General features: G+C 34.9%; 1 protein-coding gene across 2 annotated transcripts in view; it reads right to left on the bottom strand.

The window, feature by feature from the left end:
- LOC148954901 (uncharacterized) overlaps positions 1-26,714 on the bottom strand; it is a 92,840-nt gene that overhangs the window by 45,091 nt on the left and 21,035 nt on the right. For both annotated transcript variants that reach the window (XM_089099094.1, XM_089099098.1), the window contains exons 3-5: positions 12,786-12,909; positions 9,832-9,927; positions 3,448-3,529 (exon numbers count right to left, since the gene is read on the bottom strand). In XM_089099094.1, the coding sequence (XP_088955220.1) occupies positions 3,448-3,529; positions 9,832-9,927; positions 12,786-12,909 (302 nt within the window). The remainder of the gene's footprint in view (positions 1-3,447; positions 3,530-9,831; positions 9,928-12,785; positions 12,910-26,714) is intronic.

The following is a 26,714-nucleotide window of genomic DNA, read 5'->3' as shown; positions in this document are numbered from 1 at the left end:
AGAAATGTCTTGTCTCTGATCTGTCTAAACATTTTTAACCATAAGCCCCTATGTGACTTCTATTCAGTCAATTATCTATTCAGCAAGTAGCAATATATTTCATAAGGTACTATGTGCAGCTACATTATCGAAATTGCATGTCTGCAATATCTCTGGATCCGCCTTGTGGGATGAAGTTGAAACTTTTAGGTAGTGCTGGGGGGGGGGGAGGAGGCAAGCGGAACTTTAGTTTTGAATCGAATGAGGGGCCAAAGGAGGGGTCTAATTTTTTTGTTTTCAGTTCACCTATAAGTTTTGTAACTGAACCCCCTGCCTGACAAGAATCTGTTCCAGAGAAGTAACGATACTAATCGAAAGACACTATGTCTACCTATGTTAGTAAAGTAGCTTATCTATAATAAGCTCAGGAGTGACTTCGGCAATCGATTTGAAACTTCCAGAGTTTTGTTTTTGCTAGGAGGCGAGTGGACATTCAATTTTTATTTATTTTAGGGGTGGAAGGTAACTAGAAAGGACATATACGTATCTAGAATTGTCCAAATAGCATGGGAGTAGCTACGTAATAGTTATACATTTGGTACAGTTTGCAATGCGAGATTTTTTTTTCATTTGACTCATTGTTACACCCTAAATTAAAGAATGCATCTCATATTTTCTAGAGCAGGGAAAAAGGTTTTAAGCTTTTCAGGATCTTCTCTCCATTGCCTCTTGTAATTATGTTGCGTCAACAAAGAATTACCTTTACATTTATCAACCATTTCGGGGGACCAATTTACATTTGAGAATTTACACGAAAAAAAAATTATTGTTAAAATATGTAGCTGAAAGCTTCATTTTGGCATAAATTGTAAAAAATCAAACAAGCTAAGGTTTGGGCTAGCGGTTAAAAATATTCCTCTGTGTCGATCAATATTCGTCCTAAAATACATCCTAAAATGTTAATTCACGTCTGTAAACACGACCAAGAGGAATCTACAGGAGGAGTTTCTCAATTTTTGGATTCCTATGAAAAAAAGAAAGAAAAGGTGTAAGATGCGTCCTGTAGTTTAGGACCCGCATATTTTCTGCTCACTGATTTTCAGTTGCCATCATAGCAGAGTGGCTAGCGCAGCAGACTTGAAATCCTGAGGACAATCCTGAATCCTGAGGTTCAAGGCTTGGTGGCACTGGTTATTTGGCTTGGTGCAAGAGTCTATAATGTGATTCTGTAAGCTCAGCCAGAATCAACCCAGTTCCAAATGGATACCTGGGAAAATCCGGGGGAGCGTTGGACGACTTCCTCCCAACCACGCATTGCACTCCCAACTGAAGGTAGAAAATCAGGAGATCAGTACCTGCATTATGCAGACCATTGGTCAGCATGCAAAAAAGTTTTTTAAATAAGTTTTTAACCACCAAATTGCAAATCTGGCTTACCATTAGAGAACTGGCATTCTAAACTTGGTGGTCAGCGGCATGGTCACAATGATGTTGAATGCCAAAGGTTCTCAACTCAGCTTATGATACCCTTCACAGATGAACGAGCCAATTTAACTATTAAACCAATTTGATAAACGTTATAGAATAAATGGACACCTTATCTGTGTGATAGAATATTAACTTTTAAGTAGTGGTGCTTAAACCCAAAAAGGAGAGTTTTAAGAGTCAACTCTTTCACTTGTGCCTTTCTTGTTTACTACTCACTGTTTGTTTACTTTGTACTGTTTACTGTGTCAAACTGTTTACAGAGTCAGTTGGTTCAGGATCATCCTTTCAAAACAGCTCATTTGCAGGGGAGATTTTAACTATATTTATATAATTCAGCGAACGCACATTTTGACTTCATTTTTGATTTTCTGCTCCCTACCTCCCTGTTAAAAAATGGGTTTTAACTCCATCATTTTATTTCTGTGAATTATTTTCTTAGCTAGAGTATTCTTTTAACATAGTTTAATAAGGAAAAAATTCATTTTAAATATTTTCACTTTTAACTTCAGAGTATTCCTTAAATGTATCTAAGGTATGTATTAAATATATATAATGTATTTAAATATAACTTCTGAATATTCCTTAACAGTGTTCAATAAATATACGTTAGTGAGGAAACAAAATTCATTTTAAATGTTTTTACTTTTTTTAAGCTATTTAAACGTCAGTAAGGGAACCGAAGATAACCATGTCTTTCTAACCCACTGTTGTATTTATTCTTTGTTTTTGCTGCAACGTAAAAACTTGATCTGGTAAGAAAAAATCCCAGCACTTCTTTACAAGTAAATATTGGTTTCTCACTGATCTGTCTATAGGTGGATTACTTTTAGTTTGCCAATGTAAAATATGTAAAATATGCAATTTTACATATTCCTTTTGATGAAATACAAAACAGCCAGTTGAAGAAACAAAACAGAGAATTTCAGCCAGTTGAAGAAACAAAACAGAGAATTTCAGCCAGTTGAAGAAACAAAACAGAGAATTTCAGCCAGTTGAAGAAACAAAGCGAAATCACAAAAACAGATATTTCGGCAAGGACCTCGTGCAAGCAAACGCAGAAGAAAATATAGCAAAAACTTTTGAAGTGAAACCTAACAAAATAGAAGACACTAAAAGAACAGTCAGAACAAATGAAAATATTTACGTAAGCTACTTAAAGTAAGGGGTCATGCGAGACAGCCATCATTTTATGGATTATCTTTGTCTAATAGAGATAAAATACGTGATTTGTTTAAAAAGCAGCTAATTACAGTGTATTGTGTCCCAGTTTTCTATCATAAGAGTTTTTATTTCTTAAACAAACAAATAAATTTTCAAATAGGGAGAATACCTAGTTTAAGGTGTTACATAGAAAATTTTCTTAAACAAATCGGAATTCAGAAAAATATCCAACATTTGTTGTTTATTTGGGGGGAGGAAGGGTTACAAGAAAATTTAGGTGTAGGAGCAGCAAAAATATTTTATTGGAGTTGGAGGGTGGCTTAAGGGCTTATTACTTGTATTTCTAAGACTAATTTATGAGTAAAAGAAATATGTCAAGGGGGGTCAAACCTCAACCCCCTTTTCGATAGGCCCCTGCAAGTATTAACATAATTTCTGAAGTACAGGAAATAATGCAAAGGGATGGTTTCATTTTTTGACCTTATTTTATTTGGTAGAACTTTTGCTTGTTTTGTTCCATTTATTTAATTAATATAAATTCTTTTCGTTTTTTCTGGACTAAAGAATTAAATCATTTGAGTTTTAATATATATTTCCACTACTGGATCAGACCCAGTGGCACCAATTCACAAAAATGTAAGGAGGGCAAAGATTTTTCTCGACTTTGTTTAATAAAAGTATAAAAAAGGTATTTAAAAATATAGAGCGGGGAATAATTTTTTTATTATTTTGCTGAAAATTCAAAAAGAATATATTTTTCAAAACACAGGGAGGTCCTCTATGCCTAATTTATATTTTGTTTATAATAGTTTTACTCACCCGTTGTTGTTTTTTCAGGTGTTACAAGGGGAAATTCTTGCTCTTGAGAAAAATCTCGTAGCTGGACATCTTCAAAAACAACCTTAAAAAAACTTATATTAGCATAAATTAAAGACAATGTTGGAATTGGGCAATGCGAATATAACCTTATATTAATGTTCAATATAAGACGAATAGATCTTGAATTCCTGAAGACTTCTCAAACTCTTTTTTTTACTGAGGCCATGCCTCAAGAAGGGACTAGATACATTTTTTGCCATTACTGTTTCTTCACCTATAATTTGACAAATAGTTGGACATATTTTTTAGTTGTTTCACCTGGCAGATACAAATTCTGTTATATCACGCGTGTTTTTTTGTCAGACCTGCCTCACCTCTATGCCTAACAATTGTACTTGAGAGGCCTAGCTATAGGTAAAAAAGAGAAACGGAAAAATTGGATGTCGTCCCACCTTCTGCATTTTGATGCAAGATCCACAAATTTTTACCTTTGTCAATTTGTGCGCTTTCCTCGAGAAGTTTTCAAATGGAAAAAAATTGTGCAAGCCCAGGTGCAATGCTGTGCTGAAATGTTAACGGTTCAAAACAGAATAGTCGTTTTTTCAAACAGAGGCCAAAAAAGAGCTCAAAGAACAGAACTGCATTTTTTTTTACCTAAAATTTCATTTCTAAAAATTTTAGCTGGAATTATCTTGAAAACTTTTTGAAATAATCAAGATATTTAAAACAAAATTTGGCTAATCAGTTTCATATGCATAGATAATTCACCCAGAGACGTGGTCGGGTCTAGACATATAAATAAGACTAGAATGCCCCTAGGAATTTATTTCAGACGGGAGGTATTTTGAGTTTATCTGTTAAAGACGATCACTGTATATGTGACAGGAATATCTAGATGTTTTATAACTGTTTTTACTGTCTAATAAAAGAATTTATCCCTATTGAAATTTCATTTCTTCTTCAGACGGGAGGGGGGTAAATTTTTAAAACGGGAAAAAAAGAAGCAGGCAATAAGAAAATTAATAGGGATTATTAAACAAGCTGCGCAAAAACCAAGAGATACCTGAAGTCTGGGATTAGGGTATTCCCTCTCTCACAAATAAGCCAAGTTAGAGGTATATACGTGGTTCTAAGTAGCCCTTTTATAATGGATCAAAACAACTAGTACATTGAAACATGGTAGATTTAATTTCAAAATTCATATGAAGCTCAGCAAATTGCAGAGAAAAAAAATATTAATTTCTAGCTAATTGTGTCCTCTAATTTATATGATACTTGTCTGGAAGTATATTAGAGTATTTATTATCTTTATTACTGCTCGCGGAGCAATCTTGTTAATTTACTCATATTTGTTATTACAGTATTTGTCCTTCAATTCTTCTTAAATGACAGGCAGAAGAATTAAACATAATATGTTAGCTTTCTCTTTGCCCTTTCACATTAATTGAAATTTTCACAATTCTGAAAGTTGTATCGAAATTTAGAAACAATTATTGCTGCTACTGTAAAATACTTCCTTACCTCCACAAAAAAATATATCCCCCTCCCTCTTCCCTGTAAATCGATGGGAAACAAGCTTGTGAATACTTATTTTGTGGCATATATTTGCTGTAAAAAAATAAGACAAACAATGATTGATTGGATCAAAGACGGCTAATGAGCAATCAAATACAATGTGGATCCATATACTTTAGGGGTTTGTTATGTTCATCTCCTAAAAGGCTGTTTTATCGTATCTGCTATGTCAGTATTTACACTTCAATTTTTCTGTAATGATAGGTAAAACAATTAAACATAAAATATTAGCTTTCTCTTTGCCCTTTCATATTAATTCAAATTTTCACAATTCTGAAAGATATTTCAAACTTTAAATACAATTACTGCTCTTACTGTAAATTACTTTCTAAGGTTCTCAAGATAAATTCCTTTCCTCTATAAATCAGTGGGATAATAAACTTGTCAGTACTTATTTTGTGTTATATATTTCACGTCAAAAAATTTAACAACAACGACTCATTGAAAGGGAGCTGGCTAATAAAATGTCAAATACAATGGAAATCGATACACTTTTGGGTTTGTTATTGGTCATCCCTTGTAAAACTATTTTCTCTTTTCTGTTTTTTCGGTATTTATCATTCATTTCTTCTGCATTGTCAGCAAAAAAACAATAAATATAAGCTTGCTCTTTGCCCTTTTATAGAAATTCAAATTTTCATAATGCTGAAATATGCGTCAAAACTCTGAAAATAATTATTGTCGTCGCTATACTTTCTTTAACCTTTGGAAGAAAATTCACAGTTATTTCTGTGAAAGGATTCGTCAACAAACTTGCTGACACCTATTTTATGTTTTAAGTTTTCTGTAAACCACAGTTTATAGAATTAGCAGTATGATCATACCCTATCTCACACATTATAAAAGCCCAGACCAAGGTACGAGTGCTCCAGAGAATGTTTTTGCAGATATAAACATAAGCGGCATTAGATCGTTTCACGGGTAGACAAGACAGATTTCTCTTGGACACGAAACAAGTGGAAACCTACTATTACGAGTAATGCACTTTGTAACCATTTTTCATTGATTGACGGAAAAAGAATAACCCGCTAATGTAGAAAGAAGTTGGGGGAGCTTTTTGTTCGTACTGAGAATGAAGACCCGAAATGATCTACGATAAACCTACTGGATAATTCTATAAACTGTGCTGTAAACTAACAAAAGACTAATGATTGATTGAAGGGAAAACAAACATACTATATGCTTCTAGGTAGTCTTAAGGGTTTATCTGAAACATCTCAGAAATAGCTAGGGATACTAAGTTGAAACTTTCAGGGAATGTTGAGGGGAAACCAAATTAAATCACAATACACTATTGGTTCCAAGTTCTCAAAAGGACATATCTGCAATATCTCAGAAGCTTTTAGGGGTATGAAGTTGAAACTTTCAGGGAACGATGGAGATGATGTTGATCATTGTTGTCAGAATGGTATATAAGCGCTAATTCAGGATCAGCTAAGGGTATTAAGCTGAAACTTTCAGAGAAAGTTGAGGGGTATATTGGACTAATCATACAACACAACACAACGTGCACCCAGACTGTCATAATGACTAATGATTCCATAATGTCGCAGGATTTTCTATAAGTATTTATTTGAAATTCTTAGAGAATGGTCTGGAGGGTGCAGAGAAAAATCATAGACCCTATGTGCATCAAGGGCGTAAACAAGGTGTCAAGGTAATGTCTCCGAATTTTGAAAAGGATATTCAACTAAATCAAAACATAATATTTTGCATTCAGGTTCTGAAAAGACCCCAACTGCAATATCTCAGGTAAGGCTGAGGGTATAAATTAACTGCCTAAGGGACTTAACTGAACCGGCTATGGAGTGTTGTTGGACGAGGAGATCAAGTAAATTCTAAATTTTGACTTCCTGGGTGATCAAGGGTAATCAAGTGATCATGTTGATCAATGACAAAAAAGTTTAATCGAAAAGAAATTATCACGTATATGAAAGGGGTTACCCTCCCCTCAAGTCCTCACTTTTTACGCTAAAGTTCCCTATAGAATCTAAAAATAAGCTTATTATTCCAATTAAACGGCCTTTGTGTTTCAGGGGTCGCTCTTAAGGAGTAGGGATTCAAACTTTAGCGCAAAGAGCAAGGTCTTGAGGAGAGGGAAATCTCGAATTTTTCAAAATTTTGATCGGTCAACTTTGAAAAAAAAGAGGTGTGGGAGAAGGGTTAGTTGTCCCCCCTTCCAATCTTTTTGATCACTTAAAAAGGGCACTAGAACTTTTAATTTTCGTTCAGATAAGTCCTTTTGCGATATTCTAGGACTCTTGGTTCGATGCGATCACCCCTGGGGATAAAAAAACAAATAAACACGCATCCGTATTCTTTCTTCTGGCAAAAAAAAAAAAATCCACATTTTTACAGACAGGAGCTTGAAACTTCTGCAATAAGGGTCTCAAATACGTTGAATATTATGGTGTAATTTTCATTCAGATTCCTTGACTCTTAAGAGGTGTTTGTCCTTTTTTTTCATAATCAGGCAAATTTTCTCAAGATCGTGGCTTTTGATGGGTAACACTAAACTTGATGAATCTTATATATTTTGAACCAGTATAATAAGCCTTTTTTTTTACCAAGTTCGTTATCACGAATTGTTTGATCTGATATAGTTTTAGGCCGAGAGGACATCAATTAAAGTTGCCGAACCAAAGGAACCTCATGTAGCGACAAATCAGGTTGTATTGATTATCGATGTACTAGTTAATTCCTTTTAAACAACAAACCACAATTTTTTAAGAGATGAACAAAACTGCATTTTTTTTTTTTGAACAAACAAGCAGGTAAAAAAAGATAACACAATATTATTCTTATAATGAAATCGTCTATCAATATTTCTCTATACTCAAGATTGTAGCATGATTGGGGTCAGAATGACTTCAGCCCCATAGATGCCTTAAAAATATGCTGATTTTTAATCCTTTTATCGAATAGTATCCAACGTATTTGTCCATTTACTATTCTATAATACAACTGTTACTAAATTATACATAAAAAACAAAAAAACAAAATATAAATTGAAAGTCAAATCTTAATTCTTAGTGAGAATAACGAAAATTTTTCTTATACAAATATTCCATTGATTAGCCAATAAAAAGGCAAAAGCGATTGAAACCCACCATAAATTAATCAAAACACTTTTATACAAAAGAATTTTTCAAATAAAAGTAAAGGGCTAAACTAAAAGAAATAGAAACAGAAATAAGTTTAAATAATAGTTCAAAATTATAGCTAACATAAATCACTGTCAATAACTACACGAAACATAAAACAAACAGAAATTACAATAAATAATCAATTCAAACCTATATAAAAGATCCAAGTCCACAAACAAAACTATGGCTCATGACCCCCAAACCTTTTATAGAAAAGAACGTCATTTACTTTTGCCGAAAATAAAACAAATTTAAACGTTTTTTCCTATACCAAACAGTTCGTGATAACGAACGGTAAGTAAGGAGCGACGCGGCTCAATAGTAACCAAAACTCTAAGAAATGGAATTTTAATGTCAGTAGATGTGTCAAAAAAATTTACTCATTATGCAGGCTCCAGATATATAAAATTCTTTAAGTTTAATGTTACCCATCAAAACCTACGAGCCATAGAAAATTTGCCGAATTTTTGAAAAAATGGGGAAACACTCCATAAAAGTCAAGGAATCTTAAACACGATGGTGAAAATCACAATATCAGATGAGCGTCTTTATTTTTTTTCAGGGGGATTATATCAAACCAAAAGTCCTAGAATATCGGTAAAGGACCCATTCGAACGGAGATTAAAAGTTCTAGTGCCCTTTTTAAGTGATAAAGAAGATTGGAGAGCAATTAGCCCCCCTGCCACCCCTGCTCAAATCCACCCAATCAGAATTTTAAGTTTGCCATTTTGTTCATTATAGTCGAAAAGCCCAGTAACTACGCCTTTGGAGATAACATGACCTCTCAGAGCCCCTGGGGAAAGGTCTGTAAGACATGGAATTTACTTATAATTCGTCCTTTACTATATTGCAGCTACCACTGCAACCACGATGTGGTTCTTTATTTGTCTTTGAAAAACTTCTTTTGTTGGAAAAGTTTCTTTCTAATTAATCCAATACAAGGTTCACTCACCGAACCGATAGTTCCAGAAAGACTTGCACAAAAGGCACTGCTCATAGAAAAACATGCATAGTGTATAGAAAATGTCAAAAAGAAAAAAAAAATATTTGATATTCGCAAGTACAGCTATCTTCACTAATCCTCCGTAGCTTTCTTTGCTTAGCACATTTTTGCAAGCCTTATTGAATTGCTACTGCTATCGATCCATTTCAATATGTTTTTATGAATTAATTATTATATGTTTAAATAAGAAAAGGCTTCAGGCATTTTTTTTTAATTCATTCTTTTCAAATAAATATAGGACAAAGAGAGGCAAAAAATGATTTAGAATTTGAGGAACAAGTAAATTTCAATATAATTATGATTAAAAGCCTAACTTGCTAACCCGTATTTACTTCTTTAGTTCACCTATTCGTAAAAAAATAAGCTTCACAATGAATAAAATAATAACCTGGTAAGTGAGGCCGTATCCAGGGATGTGGAGTTACTGGGTTTGACCCCCCTCTCAGAAGTTTTTGTCCGAATCATAAAAAAGTAACTAAACTACATAAGACATATTCGTGGTGCGTTTTTGAAGTTTTTGTTCCCCCCCCCCCTTCCGAACAAAATCCTGAATACGGCCTTGCTGGTAAGTATAGCGTTAAATTTTGCTGCATATAAAACATACTCAGATTAGCTCTCACACAAAACACATGCGGTTAGTAATAATTCCACACATACTACCTCAGTTATCTCTTCCTGTGGAAGAACAGAACTTATATCTATTGAATTCTCTTGGCGTCGTTGTTGGAGTCCTCGGATTGTCGTTTGATCATTTAGCTAGAAAGGTTGTTTTTAAGGAAAATTAGATTAAAGATTTGTGCTCTATTTATGGGACCCCCGTGGTTCACACCTTCAAACAACTGTATGCAATTCCAGAGTTTTAATAAATTCAAACCAACTTATGATTTGAGATTTCCCCTGGTCGTGTGAATTTAAAATTATGTTCTAATTTCTCAAAAACAATGGCTTTAGCTTTAAATATGAACGAAACTAGTTATTTCTATGTCTTTTGCATGTCTTGTTCCTAGTTTAAATTCTGCATTCTTTTGCATAATAGCGTTTAGTTCCGTTTTGCAAGATTTAAAGAGAGCAAAATTATGATCTTTCAGATTTTTTGCGGTAATTGTATTTCAACCTTGGATGTATTATTTGGGAATAGATGGTCAAATATTGCATATTTTTCTTGACTGGTTTCCCTTAAATATAAAATGTTTAAATTTACGCTTTATATTTTCTGAATTCACGCTCTAATTTCCCAAAAACGAAGGTTGTAGCCAGGATCGTATCCATGATTATTTTTTTGGTGGTAAGAGTGGGGGAGGGGGGGCAAAAGGATTTTTTTGGGGTGCATACAAAGCATGAAAAATTCGTTTATATTCATTTTGTTACATTTTTACGGGTCGGACAAACATTTCAGGGGGTGGGAGTTCAAGCCCCCAAACCCCCCGTGGATACCACCTTGGTTATGGTCTTATACATAAGTGGAAGCAGTTATTTCCATGTTTCTTAAATATGGAAACCAGTCAATCTTGACTGGTTTCTTGTTATTACAAGAAATAACAAGTTTGTAATAACAAGATTAACAAGATTACAATCTTGTTAACAAATAACAAGATTGTAATAACTTGTTATTACAATCTTGTTATTACAAGAAATAACAAGTTTGTAATAACAAGATTAACAAGATTACAACCTTGTTAACAAATAACAAGATTGTAATAACTTGTTATTACAATCTTGTTAAAGAAATAACAAGTTTGTAATAACAAGATTACAATCTTGTTAACAAATAACAAGATTGTAATAACTTGTTATTACAATCTTGTTATTACAAGAAATAACAAGTTTGTAATAACAAGATTAACAAAATTACAATCTTGTTAACAAATAACAAGATTGTAATAACTTGTTATTACAATCTTGTTATTACTTTCAGTTTCTGCATCCGTTTCCATAATGGTGTTTAGTTCAGTTTTACAAGTTTTAAAGAAAACGAAATTACTAAGAACATTTACGGGAACTTTATTTCGACCGTAAATATATTAAATTTATCTAGATAGTCAAATAGCGAGGGATTTTTGAAACTGTTGCTTCTTTATAAACAAATTATTAAAACAGAAGAAAAAAGGGGTACTTTAACCTACCAGGTTTAACCTCCTAACCTCTTAGTCTATATGTCAAGCTTCGATATCTCAAAAAAAAAATATTCTTTATGAAAAGAATTTCATCCTCGGCTTTTTTTTGGTTATGTCTCTTGGTCAGAAATTGCCGAAAAATTGAATTATATAGACTCAGCAGACAAATTGTCTTGTTCTTACCTCAAAATAATGAATATTCATCAAAAAATGTCTCTTCTGAATTTTTTTTCTATTTCAATAACCGGAGATAAATGTAAGCTGACTGATCCCTTAGGAGTAACCAATTAGAAAAAAGTTGGATGTAAAAATATATTTGAAAAAAAGATTCCCTGACATTTTTGTCTTTTATAAATATTCAGGAGTTTTCCCAAACCACTTAAAAACGTATAAGCGTATAAAAGTGATTATAAAGGTATAAAACGAAAAAGTCGAAAAACAAAAAATATGATTTTAGTGAAATTTCGAAAATATAAAACTAAGAGCCCCTATTTATTTTGGAAAAATAGGAATGGGCAAACATCCTGAAAACATTAAAATTTTAAAACACTTCTTCTACACCTTTACTCCCCATCGAAAAAACATACCAATTCTAGCCCACAAATCTGTTGGTAGAAAAAAAGCGAACTTCAATATTCTAGACACACACCTTCTTCTCAAAATCTAGGACCCAGTATTGATTCTAGCTTAAAACGTCAAAACTTATTAGGTAAAGCGTCAAAATGGCAATCGTCTTTCTAAATCGCAATACTTGAGGTCATAATCCTATATTGAAAAGCATTAGAGGTAAAGAAAATTAGGAAATCCCCCCAGAGCAAGCAAGGGACAAATACTCCTTCTCATGTTTGAACAAAGCACTGAAGCCGGTCTGTAAATAGAAAGTATGAAGCTCCATAGACCTTCAGTTGGATGGGGGCTTGGGTTTATCGTACTATTTATATTGTTTTCAGTGCTTGGCACTATAGTTCTATCAGCAAGACTCGGCGTCCTACACACGCGTTTTCAAGGCCTACCACCTCTAGCTCATTACGCGTTCATGGCTGCAAGTATTACAATACAAAACAGCCATGGAAAATGTAGTGTTCCCACCAGCCCAAGGGAGCCTAAGGGAGAGGGACTGGAGGGCGGAAATATCCTCCAGGGGACTCTTGTGCAAGAAAGAGGTTTCCTAGTTAATACAGAAAAACCTTATTTTTTTTTTAATGTAACAATCTGGTTTTCTCTTCTGATGGTTGAAAAATGTTGATCATTTTTTTTTCCTACCGTAAAGAAACGGTGGTAGTAGTAAATTTCTTGGCAAGAAATCATTTTGGAAAGCTTGGAGACTATTGTTTGGACATGTTCGGAGTTAGGACATGTGCTATAAATTGGAGAAATAAAAGAAAAACTATTGATTTATACATTTTACAAAACATTTAACTATGCATCTCTATTCAGAAACACTTAAGATTTCAAATTAATGTTCATATCTAAAACTTCTGAAAATCAATAAATGCTTACCTCAGTTGTTGGTTCTGCAACAGAAGCAGGTATAGTTGCGCCAGGTGTAAACTGTCTATTATCCACAGACGCTTGCGTAGATTTATAGTAAACCGCATGAACTGGAAACTTGGGCATGTAATAACTAGAAAATAAAATTAATAAATAAAAGACTTTTTTCAGATATGCAATATAAATAACCTTAATACCTTTGTGAATTAGTGTTTTAGAAACCAGTAAATTATCACATTCTATTACCAGCACCATTGCATAAAATACCGATCTTGCTGCATCTCAAACACCTAGAAAATGTAATGCAAACAATATTTTTGTAACTAATTTGACAAATCAGTTTCATAAAATAAAATTAGCTTAGTTTTATAAACATAAACTGAAAAACATGAAATATTAGGTATGTTTTCGATCGCTAAACTCGTTATTAATTCTTGGATAACTAATTAAATGATCTTTTAGAAATTTATAATCATTAAATAATCATAAAGCATTAGAGCTCTAAGAAAAGTAGACTGATCAAGCGATTGATCATTTGATTTAAGGACACACTAGACGGTCAATCGTTTTGATCAAAAGCTTCCATCAATCAATTGATTAAACCGTTATTGACCGTCTAGGAACCTGTTTGAAACTTGAATTAAGCTTTGATGGTGATTGATAGAAAGTTTGAATGACTCGATCGGTTCCTAGACGGTCAATCACGATTTAATCAATTGATTGACGGAAGCTTTTGATCAAAATGATTGACCGTCTAGGGTGTCCAGAGGTTCACTGTAGAGGTTTCAAGCTCATATTTACAAAAATGTGGAATTTTGCATTTTTTTTTGCCAGAAGAAAGATCACGGATGTGTGTTTATTTGTTTGTTTGTTGTTTTTATTCCCAGGGGTGATTGCATCGACCCAGCGGTCCTAGAATATCGTGGGAGGGCTCATTGGAACGGAAACTAAAAGTTCTAGTGCCCTTTTTAAGTGACCAAAAAAATGGAGGGCAACTAGGCCCCCTCCCATGCTAATTTTTTTCCCAAAGTCACCCGATCAAAATTTTGAGATTGCCATTTTGTTCATCGTGGTCGAAAATATGATTACTATGTCTTTTAGGATGACTTTCCGGTCCCCCAAATTCTCCGGGGGGAGGGCTGAAAGTTATGAACTTTACCCAATGTTAGCATATAGTATTGGTTATTGGGAAGTATATAGAAATTTTCAGGAGGGATTTTTTCCGGTAGTGGGGGGGGGGGGGGGTCGGGGGCAAGGGCGGATCCAAGATTTTTTTCGGGAGGGGGGTTACTAATTTTTTACTTTTTCGGGGGGGTTACTAATTTTTGACTCAGTTTTCGACTAATTATACCGATTTTTACCTAGGTTTTACTAATTTTCGACTTATTTTTGACTCGGTCAAAAATTTCGTGGGGGGGGGGTTCAAACCGGGTACCCCCCCACGATACGGCCTTGGTCGGGGGTTATGTTGGAGTATCTTTCCATGAAGGAAGTTTTCATGGGGGAAGGGACATTGCTATGAAAGGGGTGATGGATTTCCCAGCATTATTGAAAAAAAAGAGCAGAAATTAAATATAAAAAAACAAGTTTTTCAACTTAAAGTAAAGAGCAACATCGAAACATAAAAGAACATAAATTATTGCCAATATGGTTTGGTTCACCCCCTAGTCAATACCTCGCTCTTTAAGCCAAAGACTTTTTAGTACTTTCATAAGAGCTATTTATTCTAAATAACGGCCTTTGTGATTAAGCGGTCATTTTTAAAGAATTGGAACAAAATTTGAGCTTTAGCTTAGAGAGTGAGGTATTGAATAGGGGGCGAACCCCCTAATATACGTATTAAAAATTTATGAATATAGAAGTTCGTTACGTAAGTTAATTCGTAAGTTACGTATATTTATTACTAATAAAAACGTTCGTAAATAAAATTAAACAAGTTTCGAGAAAGCCATTTAATCAAATAAAAGTAAAATTAATATGCAATTTTTTTTTTAATTATTCATGTACGGTGAGCCAAAATCAAAACCTGCATTAATTCTAAAACATTCAAAAATTAAATTAGAAAAACAAGTTTTTTTGAACTGAGAGTAAGGAACGACGTTAAAACTTACAACGAACAGAAATTACTCCGTATATGAAAGGGGCTGTCTCCTCCTCAACGCCTCGCTCTTTACGCTAAAGTTTTTTATTGTTTAAAAAAAATACAGTTGTGAGAATAGAGTTAATGGGTAAGACTAAACTTGATGAAACTTATATTTTTGAAATCAGCATTAAAATCTGATTCTTTTGATGTATCTATTGGTATCAAAATTCTGTTTTTTAGAGTTTCGGTTACCATTGAGTCGGGTCGCTCCTTACTTACAGTTCATTACCACGAACTGTTTGATTAATCAAGAAGCTTTCTCGAAGCAACCATACAGTTTAGAGTGAATGAGTAAGGCGTGTAAAACATTCCTATTAAAACAAAAAGTGGCAATTATTACAGCGATATTTATCATAGTTGAATAATTAATTAATACGTTATTGTTATTTTAGAAATATTTAATAAATCAAGTTTGATTAAACTATGGCAAACAAAAACTGATTAATTATCTACTTGCTACGGTTAAACAGTTCGTGGTAACGAACGAACGTAATTTAAGGAGCGATTCAAATTAATAGTAACTAAAACAGTATAAAAAGAAGTTTTGATAGTAATCAACGCATCAAAAGAATCAACTTTTATGTTGATTTTGAATATTCGGAATTCATTAAGTTTAAATTTAGCAATCAAAATTTGCCGGTTTTCGTTTTAGAGAGGAAACAGCCCTAGGCAACTGATCTAGATGAAAATCACACAATCAAATTTAGAACACCGAAGAGCCTTATTTAAGTGGTTTCAAGTTTGTATGTTTAAGACTGTGGAATTTTACATTTTTCCAGAAGGAACATCAAGGACGCGTGTATAATTTTTTACTATCTCTCTCTTTTTCAGGGGTGATCCTATCTAGCCAATGGTCCTAAGAAATCAGAGGAGGGCTTACTTAGACTAAAATGAAAAGATCTATTGCCATATTAAGTAGCCGAAAAGACGTTATTACGGAAAATTGACGTTTTCTGCCATTTTGAGGCATCCCAGCCTAGGTAAATTTGGTTTAGGAAAAGAAAACATTAATAGATACAGACTTTTGTATTTTTGTATTTATAACAATCTAGTCATAACCAATGTGGTGTTTGGTTATAAAATGGCTCATAAGTTGACTTGGTATTCACATGACTGTAACAGAACAAACCTTATCGATTAAATTTCAGTAAACCAAAGACTGGCGGGATCAACACAGCAGACTAAGGTATATAGGAGTGCTCTTCTTGATGTTAAAAGTAAAGATCACCATCTAGTAGTGTCAAAGGTTAATTTAAAGCTGAAATATCGGAAAGGTAACTACCTCCGGAGAGTTTATGATGTTGGTAGACTCCAGGATGAGAATTTGACAGAAAATTTTCTGGAACAGTTGAATACCAAACTTGAGAGTTTGAAATTTGACAATGAGGAAGATGGTTGGAATAATTTTAGAAAAATAATTTGTGAAGTTGCTGAAGGTGTATTAGGGCAGAAAGCTAGGACTGCAGCTAGGAATATTTGTGAAAAAGTTTTATGTTTAAAAGAGAGGAGAAGAGATTTGCGAAGGAGTTATCTGAGGCATAGATCATATAAAAATAAGAGGAACTTAAAGGAAGCGGAGAAAATGTTAAAATATGAACTGAGAAAGTGTTAAGTGGAAGCCATGGAAAAAATTGCTGAGGATCTTGAAGATGCAGCTAGATGGCATAATAGTAAAATATTGTACTGGCACGCTAACAAATTGAGAGGGAGTAGTCAATCTGGGCTTGGCCCAGTTAAAGATAGGAATGGGGTCACAATTAGCGATAAGGAAAAAATTAAAGAGAGATGGGCCGAACATTTTGAGAATTTGCTTAACCGAGATAGAGTTGCAGGGAAAAATATAGAGCAAAATGAAAAAGTTTGTGATACCTTGGATGTGAAGGAAGATTTGTTTTGTGAGGAGGAATTAGCAACAGTACTAAAAGGATTAAAGAATAATAAAGCTCCTGGTGCAGATAGTGTGGTAAATGAGTTTCTCAAATACGGTGGCTCTGAGGTTAGAAACAAGTTTCTGAAGATTATTGGTATGACTTTTTGAAAAAGGGGAACTACCTAACGATTTTAGGAAAACATTAATTGAGCCACTTTATAAGAAAAGTGATAAGAGTGAGTGTTGTAACTATCGAGGAATTAGTCTGGTCTCTGTGGGTAGTAAATTACTTAGTAATATGATACTTTTTAGACTGAGAGATGCCGTAGACAAAGTTTTAAGAGAAGAGCAGAGCCGTTTTAGAAAAGGTAGAGGATGTGTCGACCAAATTCTTACCATTTTGTAAATAATTGCGAAATCCCTGACTTGTCAAATAACTTTGATCGTCAGTTATATATATTTTCAGTAAGCGTTCGATTCTGTTGATAGAAGAGTTTTAGTAAAGGTTTTATCCTTGTATGGTATACCAGACAAATACATTAAAGTGAATAGTGCTATGTACGAGAATAACACTGCTGCGGTTAAGGTAGGAAATGAGCTTAGCAGCTGGTTTTGTATTAAATCAGGAGTTAAGCAGGGTTGTGTTCTATCCCCCTTTGTATGGATTATTTTGATGGACTTTGTTTTAAGGAGCAGACGAAAGGCAATGGGAGACCACGGAATCAAATGGGGAGGAAAAAGTCTCCTGGACTTCGATTATGCTGATGATTTAAGTATCCTAGATGAAAGTGTGAGCAAAATGAATGAAGTTTTAGAGTTTTTCTGAGTTCAGGGTGCTAGAGTAGGTTTGAAAATTAATTCTAAGAAGACTTAAGTTACTAAGGCTTGGAATAAGTGAAGATGAAAAGGTGACGTTGGGTAATGAAAAGATTGATCAGGTGGGCAGCTTCACTTACCTTGGTAGTAGTACTAGTAAAGATGGTGAGAGCAGTGAAGATGTTAAATATAGAATAGCCAAGGCTCAGGGTGTTATTTCACAGTTAAAAAAAGTCTGGAAGAATAGGAAGATAAGTCTTCAAACCAAGATTAGAATATTAGAAGCTACAGTGATGACAGTGGTCAAATATGGCTCTGAAGCATGAACGCTCCGAAAAGTGGATGAAGATTTGCTAGATGTTTTCCAGAGAAATTGCTTAAGGATTGTTCTGGGTACCCGGCTGACGGACCGTATTTCAAACAATAGGCCATACGAAAAATGTGGTTCAATACCGCCCTCTAGGGCTATAATGAAAGAAAGGTTGAGGTGGCCAGGGCACGTTGTGCGGATGAAGGATGATAGATTTCCGAAGATTGTTATTTTCGGCCAAACATCTAGGGCTAAACGGAAAGCAGGTCGTCCTCGTCTGGGGTGGGAGGACATCATAAAGAAAGATTTAAAGGAAATGGGAACTCCGAGGGTGGGTGTAAAAAGCGAGGCTTTGAATAGATTGGGGTGAAGGATAAGCGTGCGCAGCTGTGTTGGCCTCAGGCGGCTTGGTGCTGCGGTGAGTTGTTAGTAGTAGTAGTAGTAGTATATACGATTTTATCCGAAAGAGGATCAAATTACTATCAATTGAAAATTTTCAGATAACTAATCAGTTTCCAGGTATCGAAAACTCAAATTATAAAAAAAGTGTCAAGTCATAATTCAAACGTAAAACCACTATCAATGAATAAAGTAACCCAAAACTAGCAGAAATTAAAATAAGTAATCAAATAAGACTTAAAACGAACAGCAATTACCACACACAGAATTACCTTCTATAAAGACCAGAATATCACCTGCGTTTTGCCGAAAACAATTTATATTTTGGGCTGCATGTTTTTATTGGTCATAACATCAGCAAAAAAGATAGAAAATTACCACAATAACTAAGATTACTGAAAACAACTAATAAATATATTGGAGTCACCACAATTGGAGTCAATTCAGCTGCAACACTTTAAGAGATTAATTGGTCTTCACGTAACGACCCACAATCAGGCTATAAAAGGTGACCTAGGTATATTTTCGCTGACAATGAGTAGATTAGCACAGATGATACGGTACTGGCTAAAGGTTTTTAGTCTGTCAGAAGATAGGTTAGCAAAAGCAGCTTATGTGGAGATGCTACGGTCGAAACGTAAAAGAGTGTGGCCGTATCAAATAAAAAATGTTTTAGATGGATTAGGATTATCATATATTTGGAATGAGGGGCTAGGTCCCTCAGATCAGGGTGAGTCGTTTTTGGCTATGATTGTAGAAAGAATAAAAGACCAGGAAGTCCAATTGTGGACCAAGGCAGTTAAAACATCTGAAACATTGAAGTTTTATTCCCATGTAAAAGAGATATTTGGATTTGATTATTATTTTAAACTAGGATTACCGGGGGAGACATTGAGGACTTGGTTTCGGATCCGAGCGAATTGCCTGCCACTAAAAAGTCTAAAAAGAGTGTTTAAAAAATAAAGGGTGATCCCAGATACACATGCAGATTACTCGTGCCCTAGATGTCACTTCGGTCTTTTGGATGTCGCCAATTTTCTTACCATAAGGCCGAAAATTTCTTTATTTAAAGACATGTATTTTGAGGTTGGCAACATGGGGTTCCCGGGGACCCTGAAAACGACTGTAAAAAGATCAATCAGGCAGTTATGTAATTATGTAAATGAAGCGCAGACATCAATGAGTGAAATTTGATATTTATGTTATTTTTCTTGTGGAGTGTGATTAAGAATACTGTTCTGTATGGCCTGTTTTTTTTTTTGGCTTATAATAAATTATTATTATTATTATTATATGATTGACTGTTAAATATATTAATGATAGAGATAATGTTTAAAATGTATTTTGTTTTCAGTAAAGGGTAAATGACGTTCTTGTCTTCAAGTCTTCTGGAATTTTTGTACGTTTCAGGTTTCAGTTGATTTCGTTCCTTGCATTAGTTATTAAAAAGAATGTTTGTAAAAATTTTTGGGGTTTTCACCTTAAGAATCAAGGTTTTGGCTTACTATTTATATATTGGACAAAATTTTGTGACACATATTATTAATAGTTGTACTATAGAATTTTTCATGCATGAGTGCGGGTCTACGACAAGTATTATTCAAGTAAATGGATTAAATATCTGCATAAGTTTTGGGCTTTTATAGGGCTGAAGCTATTCTGACCCCATCATGCTAAGACTTTGAGAATAGACGAATAGTAATCAACCATTCCCCTCAACATATCCTAAAGTTTCAACTTCATTCGTTTAGCTGTTCCTGAGATGTCATATATGCACCTTTTTTGACAGCCTTGGATGTATATTATTGCTTTCGATTTTAATTCAGCATCAACCTTAATATGCCTTAAAAGTTTCAACTCAGTTCTTTGAGCCGTTATCGAGATGTCGCTGATACACCCTTTTGACAACCCTGGATGTACATTTGATTTAGTTCAACGTCCCCAACAACATACTCTGAAAACCCATTCGTAATGCTCTTAGCTATTCCTGTTTCCACAGACGTTCTTTTGGCAATCTGGATACATGTAGTGTCGCTTGGTTTTGTTTTATATCCTCTTAGCTTTACCTGAAAGTCTAAACTGAATACCCTTTTGCGTTCTTGAGATATTTTATTGTGCTATTTTGACATACTAGGTGCATTTAAACTCTTATGGTTCAGTTCAATAGAGGTTGTGGTCATAAGTAGTCGCAATTGCAAGTAGTTGTAGTTGCAGTTACAAGCAGTTGTAGTCGCAGTCGTAAGTTTTTGCAGTCGCAGTCACAAGTAGTGCCACTTGAAAGCATTCGCAGTCAAAAGTAGTCTCAGTTGTATGTAGTTCCACTCGCAGTCACAATCAGTTACAGTCACAGTTGCAAGTAGTCGAAGTTGTAAATTGCAGCATTCATTGTCACATATTGTCGTAATCACAGGCGCAGTCAAAGTCACGAGCGGTCCTGCTTGCAAGTAGTGGCATTCCCAAGTAGCCAAATTCGCAGCCAAAATTAGTCGTAGTTGCATTCATAAGCAGTAGCAGTCATAAGTAGTCGCGGTCAAAGGTACTCCCAGTTTTTTCCCAATTCTGAACAAAAGGGTTTGGTGAATGAATGGTTAACTTCTGTACACTTAAAATATAGAGCCTGCTGGTGTCCCAGTTTTTATCCAGACAATATACCATAAAATAATTTTGTCGTCGTGTTTTTTGCCATAAATTTTTCTGTTATCTTAAAGATTATCACAGGACAACGTGTCTTCGTTTTTTTTGCCATCGGATAAACTGTCATTGTCTTTTCTTGTCGTTGTCAACTTTCATCGTTTTTTCCTGTCATCGGATAAACTGCCATCATTTATTCTTGTCATCAGAAATATTGTCATCGTTTTTATTTGCCACTGGACAAATGATCAGTGATTTTTATTATCATCAAAAAAGTAACACTGACCTGTCCCTTCAAGTAGCAGTCTAGCTGATAAAACGTTTTCATGGAATTCTACTGAGGCTTTGGCGAAGCAAAACCTAACTATTACTTGATATTCTATTACAAAAAATTCATTGTTTTTATCTATCATCAGACAAAAAATCATTGCCTTTACTATGCTCTTCGGATGACAGGTTTGCTAAAAAGTTATTTTCAGTAACCTTCTACCAACGTCTTGTGAAGCGTTTTTGCTGTAGCGCCCAATGCCAAGAAGGAAAAATCCAAAGTTCAGGCTCATACCATTCTTAAGGACATTTCTGCTGGGCTTTAGACTGACTTGACTCGCTTATAAGGTGTTTGGGCTGGAAAACATCAGGTCAAAGTCCAATGGCCCAGAGAAAGAAAGTGGAAGGAATCGTCGAAATCCGGAGGGCAGCCTCTACCCTTGAACAAGAATGATCAAGTCAGTATTCCTGTTCATGTGTTCATATATTCTAAATTTTTACTATTCAAATGACCGATTCCTTCATAACCGACGAGCAACTAGAACTTTTCTCTAGAAGAAAAACGCATGATTGTTTTTCAGAAAAACAGCTTTTTCTATATCGCTGAATCGTCAATTTTGGACGAATAGCCGGTCCATCTGTAGACAGCATAAGGTCTGAAACTTTATCCAATTTAGCAATAAGAAGTTTTTTTTTTTTGTATATCTTTTCTTTCTTCAACTTGTGCTGATCAGGATGGCTCCCGAACATAAGGGAGATAGGATCCAGTTTTAAATTACCATAAGACGACCTCGCAATTGTGTGGTCTCACGTATTGCCAAAATATTTATATTTCTCCCTTTGGATTAATAGTATAAAATACGTTTTTTCAGAAAGAGGTATTCTTATGGAAATTTTCCATAACGCACATATTATACGTTAAATAATGGTATTTGCATTGTCACGAGTGTTGAAGGTAAGAAAGGCTTGAATATTCATACAACATGACTGCTACGCGACTATAATTGTATCAATAAACTTGATACAGTCCTCTAATTGTTGCTAGATAGCAGGTGGGACCTTTCGATTTGTAAACCCTGAAGAATACTTTCTAATCAGTATATTTGCCCATAAATTCATATTTTGTCCAATAACAGTAAATAATTGTCATATTTCATCTCTGAGCCCTGGGACTTTAGCCACTGATTCTTAAACAAGAACGCTTAGTATGCAACTCAAGTCAGTCTAAAGACCTCAGGTGATTAAATCCTCAAAACATCTACAGCCGCAGCTTTGGAATTTGCCATTGGCGCTAGACCCTGAATAGAATATTTACGAAAACTCCTTACAAGCTAGCGTGCTGCAACGGGAGGAGGGGGTGTGCTATAACGTCACTAATGACCACCTCTTCAATGGCAAAAAAAGAATTATATTTTGTCTGATGACAGATGAAAGCAATGAAACTTTGTCCAATGACAAATAAAAACGATGTTACTTCTTTCGATGATTATAAAAATCAATGACCATTTGTCCAGTGGCGAAGAAAACGATGAAAATTTGTAAGATAACAAGAAAAATGGCATGTTATGCTATGACAAGCTAATATAATGAGAGTTAATCCGATGGCAGAAAAAAAAATAGCACGATGTCCTTGTCAAAGTCTTTTAATGACAGAAACATCATTGGCCAAAAAAACTGACCGAACTATTCTATGGAAAAATACTATAGATTTCTCCCAATTAAATGTTTCATGGACACGTCCCAACTTCTTTTTCACATTGAAAACAATATATTTTTTGAACAGAGTGCTTCAATTTTTCAAACATTGAGGAAAAGGGAAAAATAAATCGCTAAAATAATCAAAACGACCGGAAAGAACTAATGGAAATAGACTGAATATTCAACATATAATGATACCAACTCATGGAAATCGCAGCAATTCATGATTTTATTTATGTTTTTTTTAAATTTTTAACTGTGTTGTTTTTATTTTTCAATTTTTAAAGTATTTAAAAATGATCTATATTATATTTTGTTTTCAGCGAAGTGCAAATGACAAAATGCGCCTTGGAGATTTTTCGGTTAGGTGAAGGGAAAGGGGAATAGACAATATCCTGATTTAGTATAGATACGCCGATACGCTTGTGACAACTTGGATGTACCTAGTGTCTTTAATTTAGTACAACACTCCCCTACACATTCCCTGAAGTTTTCAACTTAATAACCTTAGGCAATTGTGAGATATTGTAGATAAACCCTTTTGACAACCTGAAGGCACTATGCCAGTTTGATCAAACATCCTTCAGGATGTTTATGCACCCAGAATCAACATCGTTCCCTTCTTTCCCAATGATAAATCCTGTATGTAAGCAGTTGGCATTTTGCATAATTTACAATTCTTTTCTCGGGGGCTGCGGGGGGAGGGGCCTAGCATCCCAGAGGCATAGTTATAAGACCTTTTAACTATTTTGAACAAATTTGCTATTTCACAGTTTTGATCAGTGTCGCATCAAAAAGTTGCATAAAAAAAACATGCTCTGAAAGTTTCAACTTAATGCCCTCGGCCGTTCCTAAGATAATGCTGGTACGCGCTTTTGACAGCCAGCACACATATAAAGAGTTTTTATTTTTTTGAACATTTCTCACAACATTTCCTGTAAGTAGTCACAAGTAAAAAAAAACGCAGTTGCATGTATTCGCAGTAACAGTCGCAAGTTGTTGCAGTCGCAAGTGGTCACAGTCGCAGCTAAAATTGTCGCAGTTACAGCCGCAGCAGTGGTAGTAGTAGCAGTAGTAGTAGTAGTATTAGTAGTAGTATTGGCCCTGAAACTTTCAAGTTAAAATCCTTAGCCGTTCCTATGATATTACTGTTTCTTCTTTTTAATAGATGGAATGTACACTTTTCACTTGGGGACTGTGGGGGCTTGGCATCCCCGGGGGCATAGTTATTACACATTTTTTTACTATTCTGAAAATGATGTTTTTTTCCAAAATTTTTATGAGTTTTGTAGAAAGGGTAAGGAGCAGGGGCTAGATTATCTCTGAATACTTTTGCTACCACAATAAAGTTATTCCTAGTGTACTGATCATCGGCTTAGCCTTCTTACTTCACAGTAATGCATAACGTCACCATATTCACGGCACCAAAATTAATAGCAGATATAACGGTATCCACTATTTGTTTCCACGATAAAATTTTGCAACAGAATCCTTCTTGATGGATAATACAGTGCAATCTATATGGAACTTCAGGTCCAGACTCTACAAGATTGCTGGTGACTCTTCCAACGACACCTTTATTATGACCGCTCATGTTTTTTCCGCCGTCCGTAGTGATGCTGATTAATCATATACATGGAAGTTTTCATCAATCCCTAGTATAAATATTAGGAATTGTGGTGTATCCACACGTCCGTACTTTCACCTATCGGAAGAGAGAAGTACGTAAAAGACTGCACTTTGTCCTTAAATTGTTAACAAAAGTTAGCACCCACGTCTTCGGTGGGGCGGGTGCAAGTCCTAGTAGAAAGATTAACGTTCTCAAAAATATTTTTCTGTTCCGGGTATACTTCCTTTGCAATAGCTAAGACACACTTTTTGACAACTGCGCTGTCAGTAAATGGGCGACCATGCTCTGTTAAAATTTCTGCCACTTTGTAGCTGGCACGTACAGCTGATTTGCTTCTGTCCGTCACATCTTGAAAGATTTTAAGCTGCTTTTTGCGTGACGATTTCAAGTTAATGATCTTGTTTTTTCCAGATTCACCTCCAAGACAGTCAAATTTAGTTTTGTACTCAGTATTGCAATGTCACTTGAAGTTATATTCCTTTACTACGTAAATACTCTTTTGACAGATTAAAGACAAGGGCTTTTCTTTAACTTCAATAAAAAAAAATATAAATTTGTCCATGCTTCATTAAAACTCCGTCTTTCATCAATGATCTTCCTTTTTTTAGAAGCCGTCTGGGATGTGCAAAAATAAGAAGTAATACCTAGTATATAGGCTTATGTGTATCTATTTGTTTTTACGAAACATACCAGCCAGTTTATTCCTGCCTCTTTTGGCATTGCACCAGTTCTGAGTGATTAATGATTGTCTGAAAAGTTTTGAGTGATTGTCTTGTTGTTTGCTATAGCGAAGTAATTGATGCAGTCAAAGTCCTATGCACTGGTAATTGTAGTTACAAGCAGTTGGGGTTTCAGTGGCAATCAGGCACAGTCGCAAGTATTTGCAGTTCCAAGTAGTCACAAATTCAAACAATTAAAAGCAGTCACGGCTTGAATAAGTCACAATAGCAGCAGTACTAATTGCATTAGTAGTAGCCCTCAGAGGTTCAATTTATTGCTTTCAGCTGTTCCTCAGGTATTGTTCATATGCCCTTTTGACAACCTGTATGCATAGAGTGCATTTTGATTTTGTTCAATATACAATGTAGCATCCCCAAATAGTTTCACCTTAATGCCCTTAGCAATCCCGGATATATTGCAGATAGGCCACTTCAACATCCATATTTAGTTAAAAATCCCCCTCAACAGGTCCTGAAACTTCAACTTAGTACCATTATCTGTTCCTAAGATGTTGTAATATGCCCTAATGACAAACATGGATTGACATAGTGTCTTTTGATTTAGTTCAACATCCCCAATAATAATATCTGAAAGTTCCAGCGTACCCCCTTTTTTCCTGGAATATTACACTAACACCCTTTTAATAATCTAGATATCTATTCTTCCTTTTGACTTAGTTTTACTCTCCCTCTAGTTTCCCTGAAAGTTGAAACTTAATACCCTATTCTGTTCCTATGTACCTATGCTCCCTTGACAACCTGGATGTACTTAAACCCTTTTGGTATAAATCACCTTTAGCAGAAAAAAATACCCTCGATTTTGTAGATTGATATAATCTGGTCCACACTGGAATATGTCCCTGAGTGTACCATTTTTTCCTGTCCCACTACCATTATACCAGATGACACCTATCTTCAAAATTAAGCGTTTTTTTCTTATGAATATTTTGCCACAAGATGGCAAAATATTGGCAACAAACACTAAACTTTATTGAACTAAGAAAGAAAAAACAAAGAAAATCTAAAGGCAAAATGTTTTTTGGGGGTATTTCCCAAACTTTGAGGTAGGTTTACTCAGAAAAAAATTGTAACATACCAACATAATTAGCCTGGAAACTCTGGATGGTTAAACATCAAACTAACTATGCTAGATTGTGTTTACGGATTTTTAAAGAAAACTAGATGGCAGAGTGCCAAACGGTGCCCCGTTTCACTCTGATGTGTATTGGTATGGTGCGTAATATGGTACGTCAGGTGTATTGCAGCAAAGATATTGCAGGCCACACCAAGACGCCTCACGTGGCGTCACGTGGCCACACCACCCCGTGGGCCGCGGGTTGCCGACCCATGGTATAATTTATTTAGATTTTGTTCGACATCTCTCAACATTCCTAAAAGTTTCACCTTAATACCCTAAGCCTTTTTGGAGACCCAGGATCAACCAAGACTTCTTTT

The sequence above is a fragment of the Artemia sp. Qi Xiang Cuo genome, chromosome 2, assembly GCF_049724085.1.
Source record: "Artemia sp. Qi Xiang Cuo chromosome 2, ASM4972408v1, whole genome shotgun sequence".
NCBI classification, from domain to species: domain Eukaryota; kingdom Metazoa; phylum Arthropoda; class Branchiopoda; order Anostraca; family Artemiidae; genus Artemia; species Artemia sp. Qi Xiang Cuo.
This window is presented reverse-complemented; position numbering and strand designations above follow the sequence as displayed.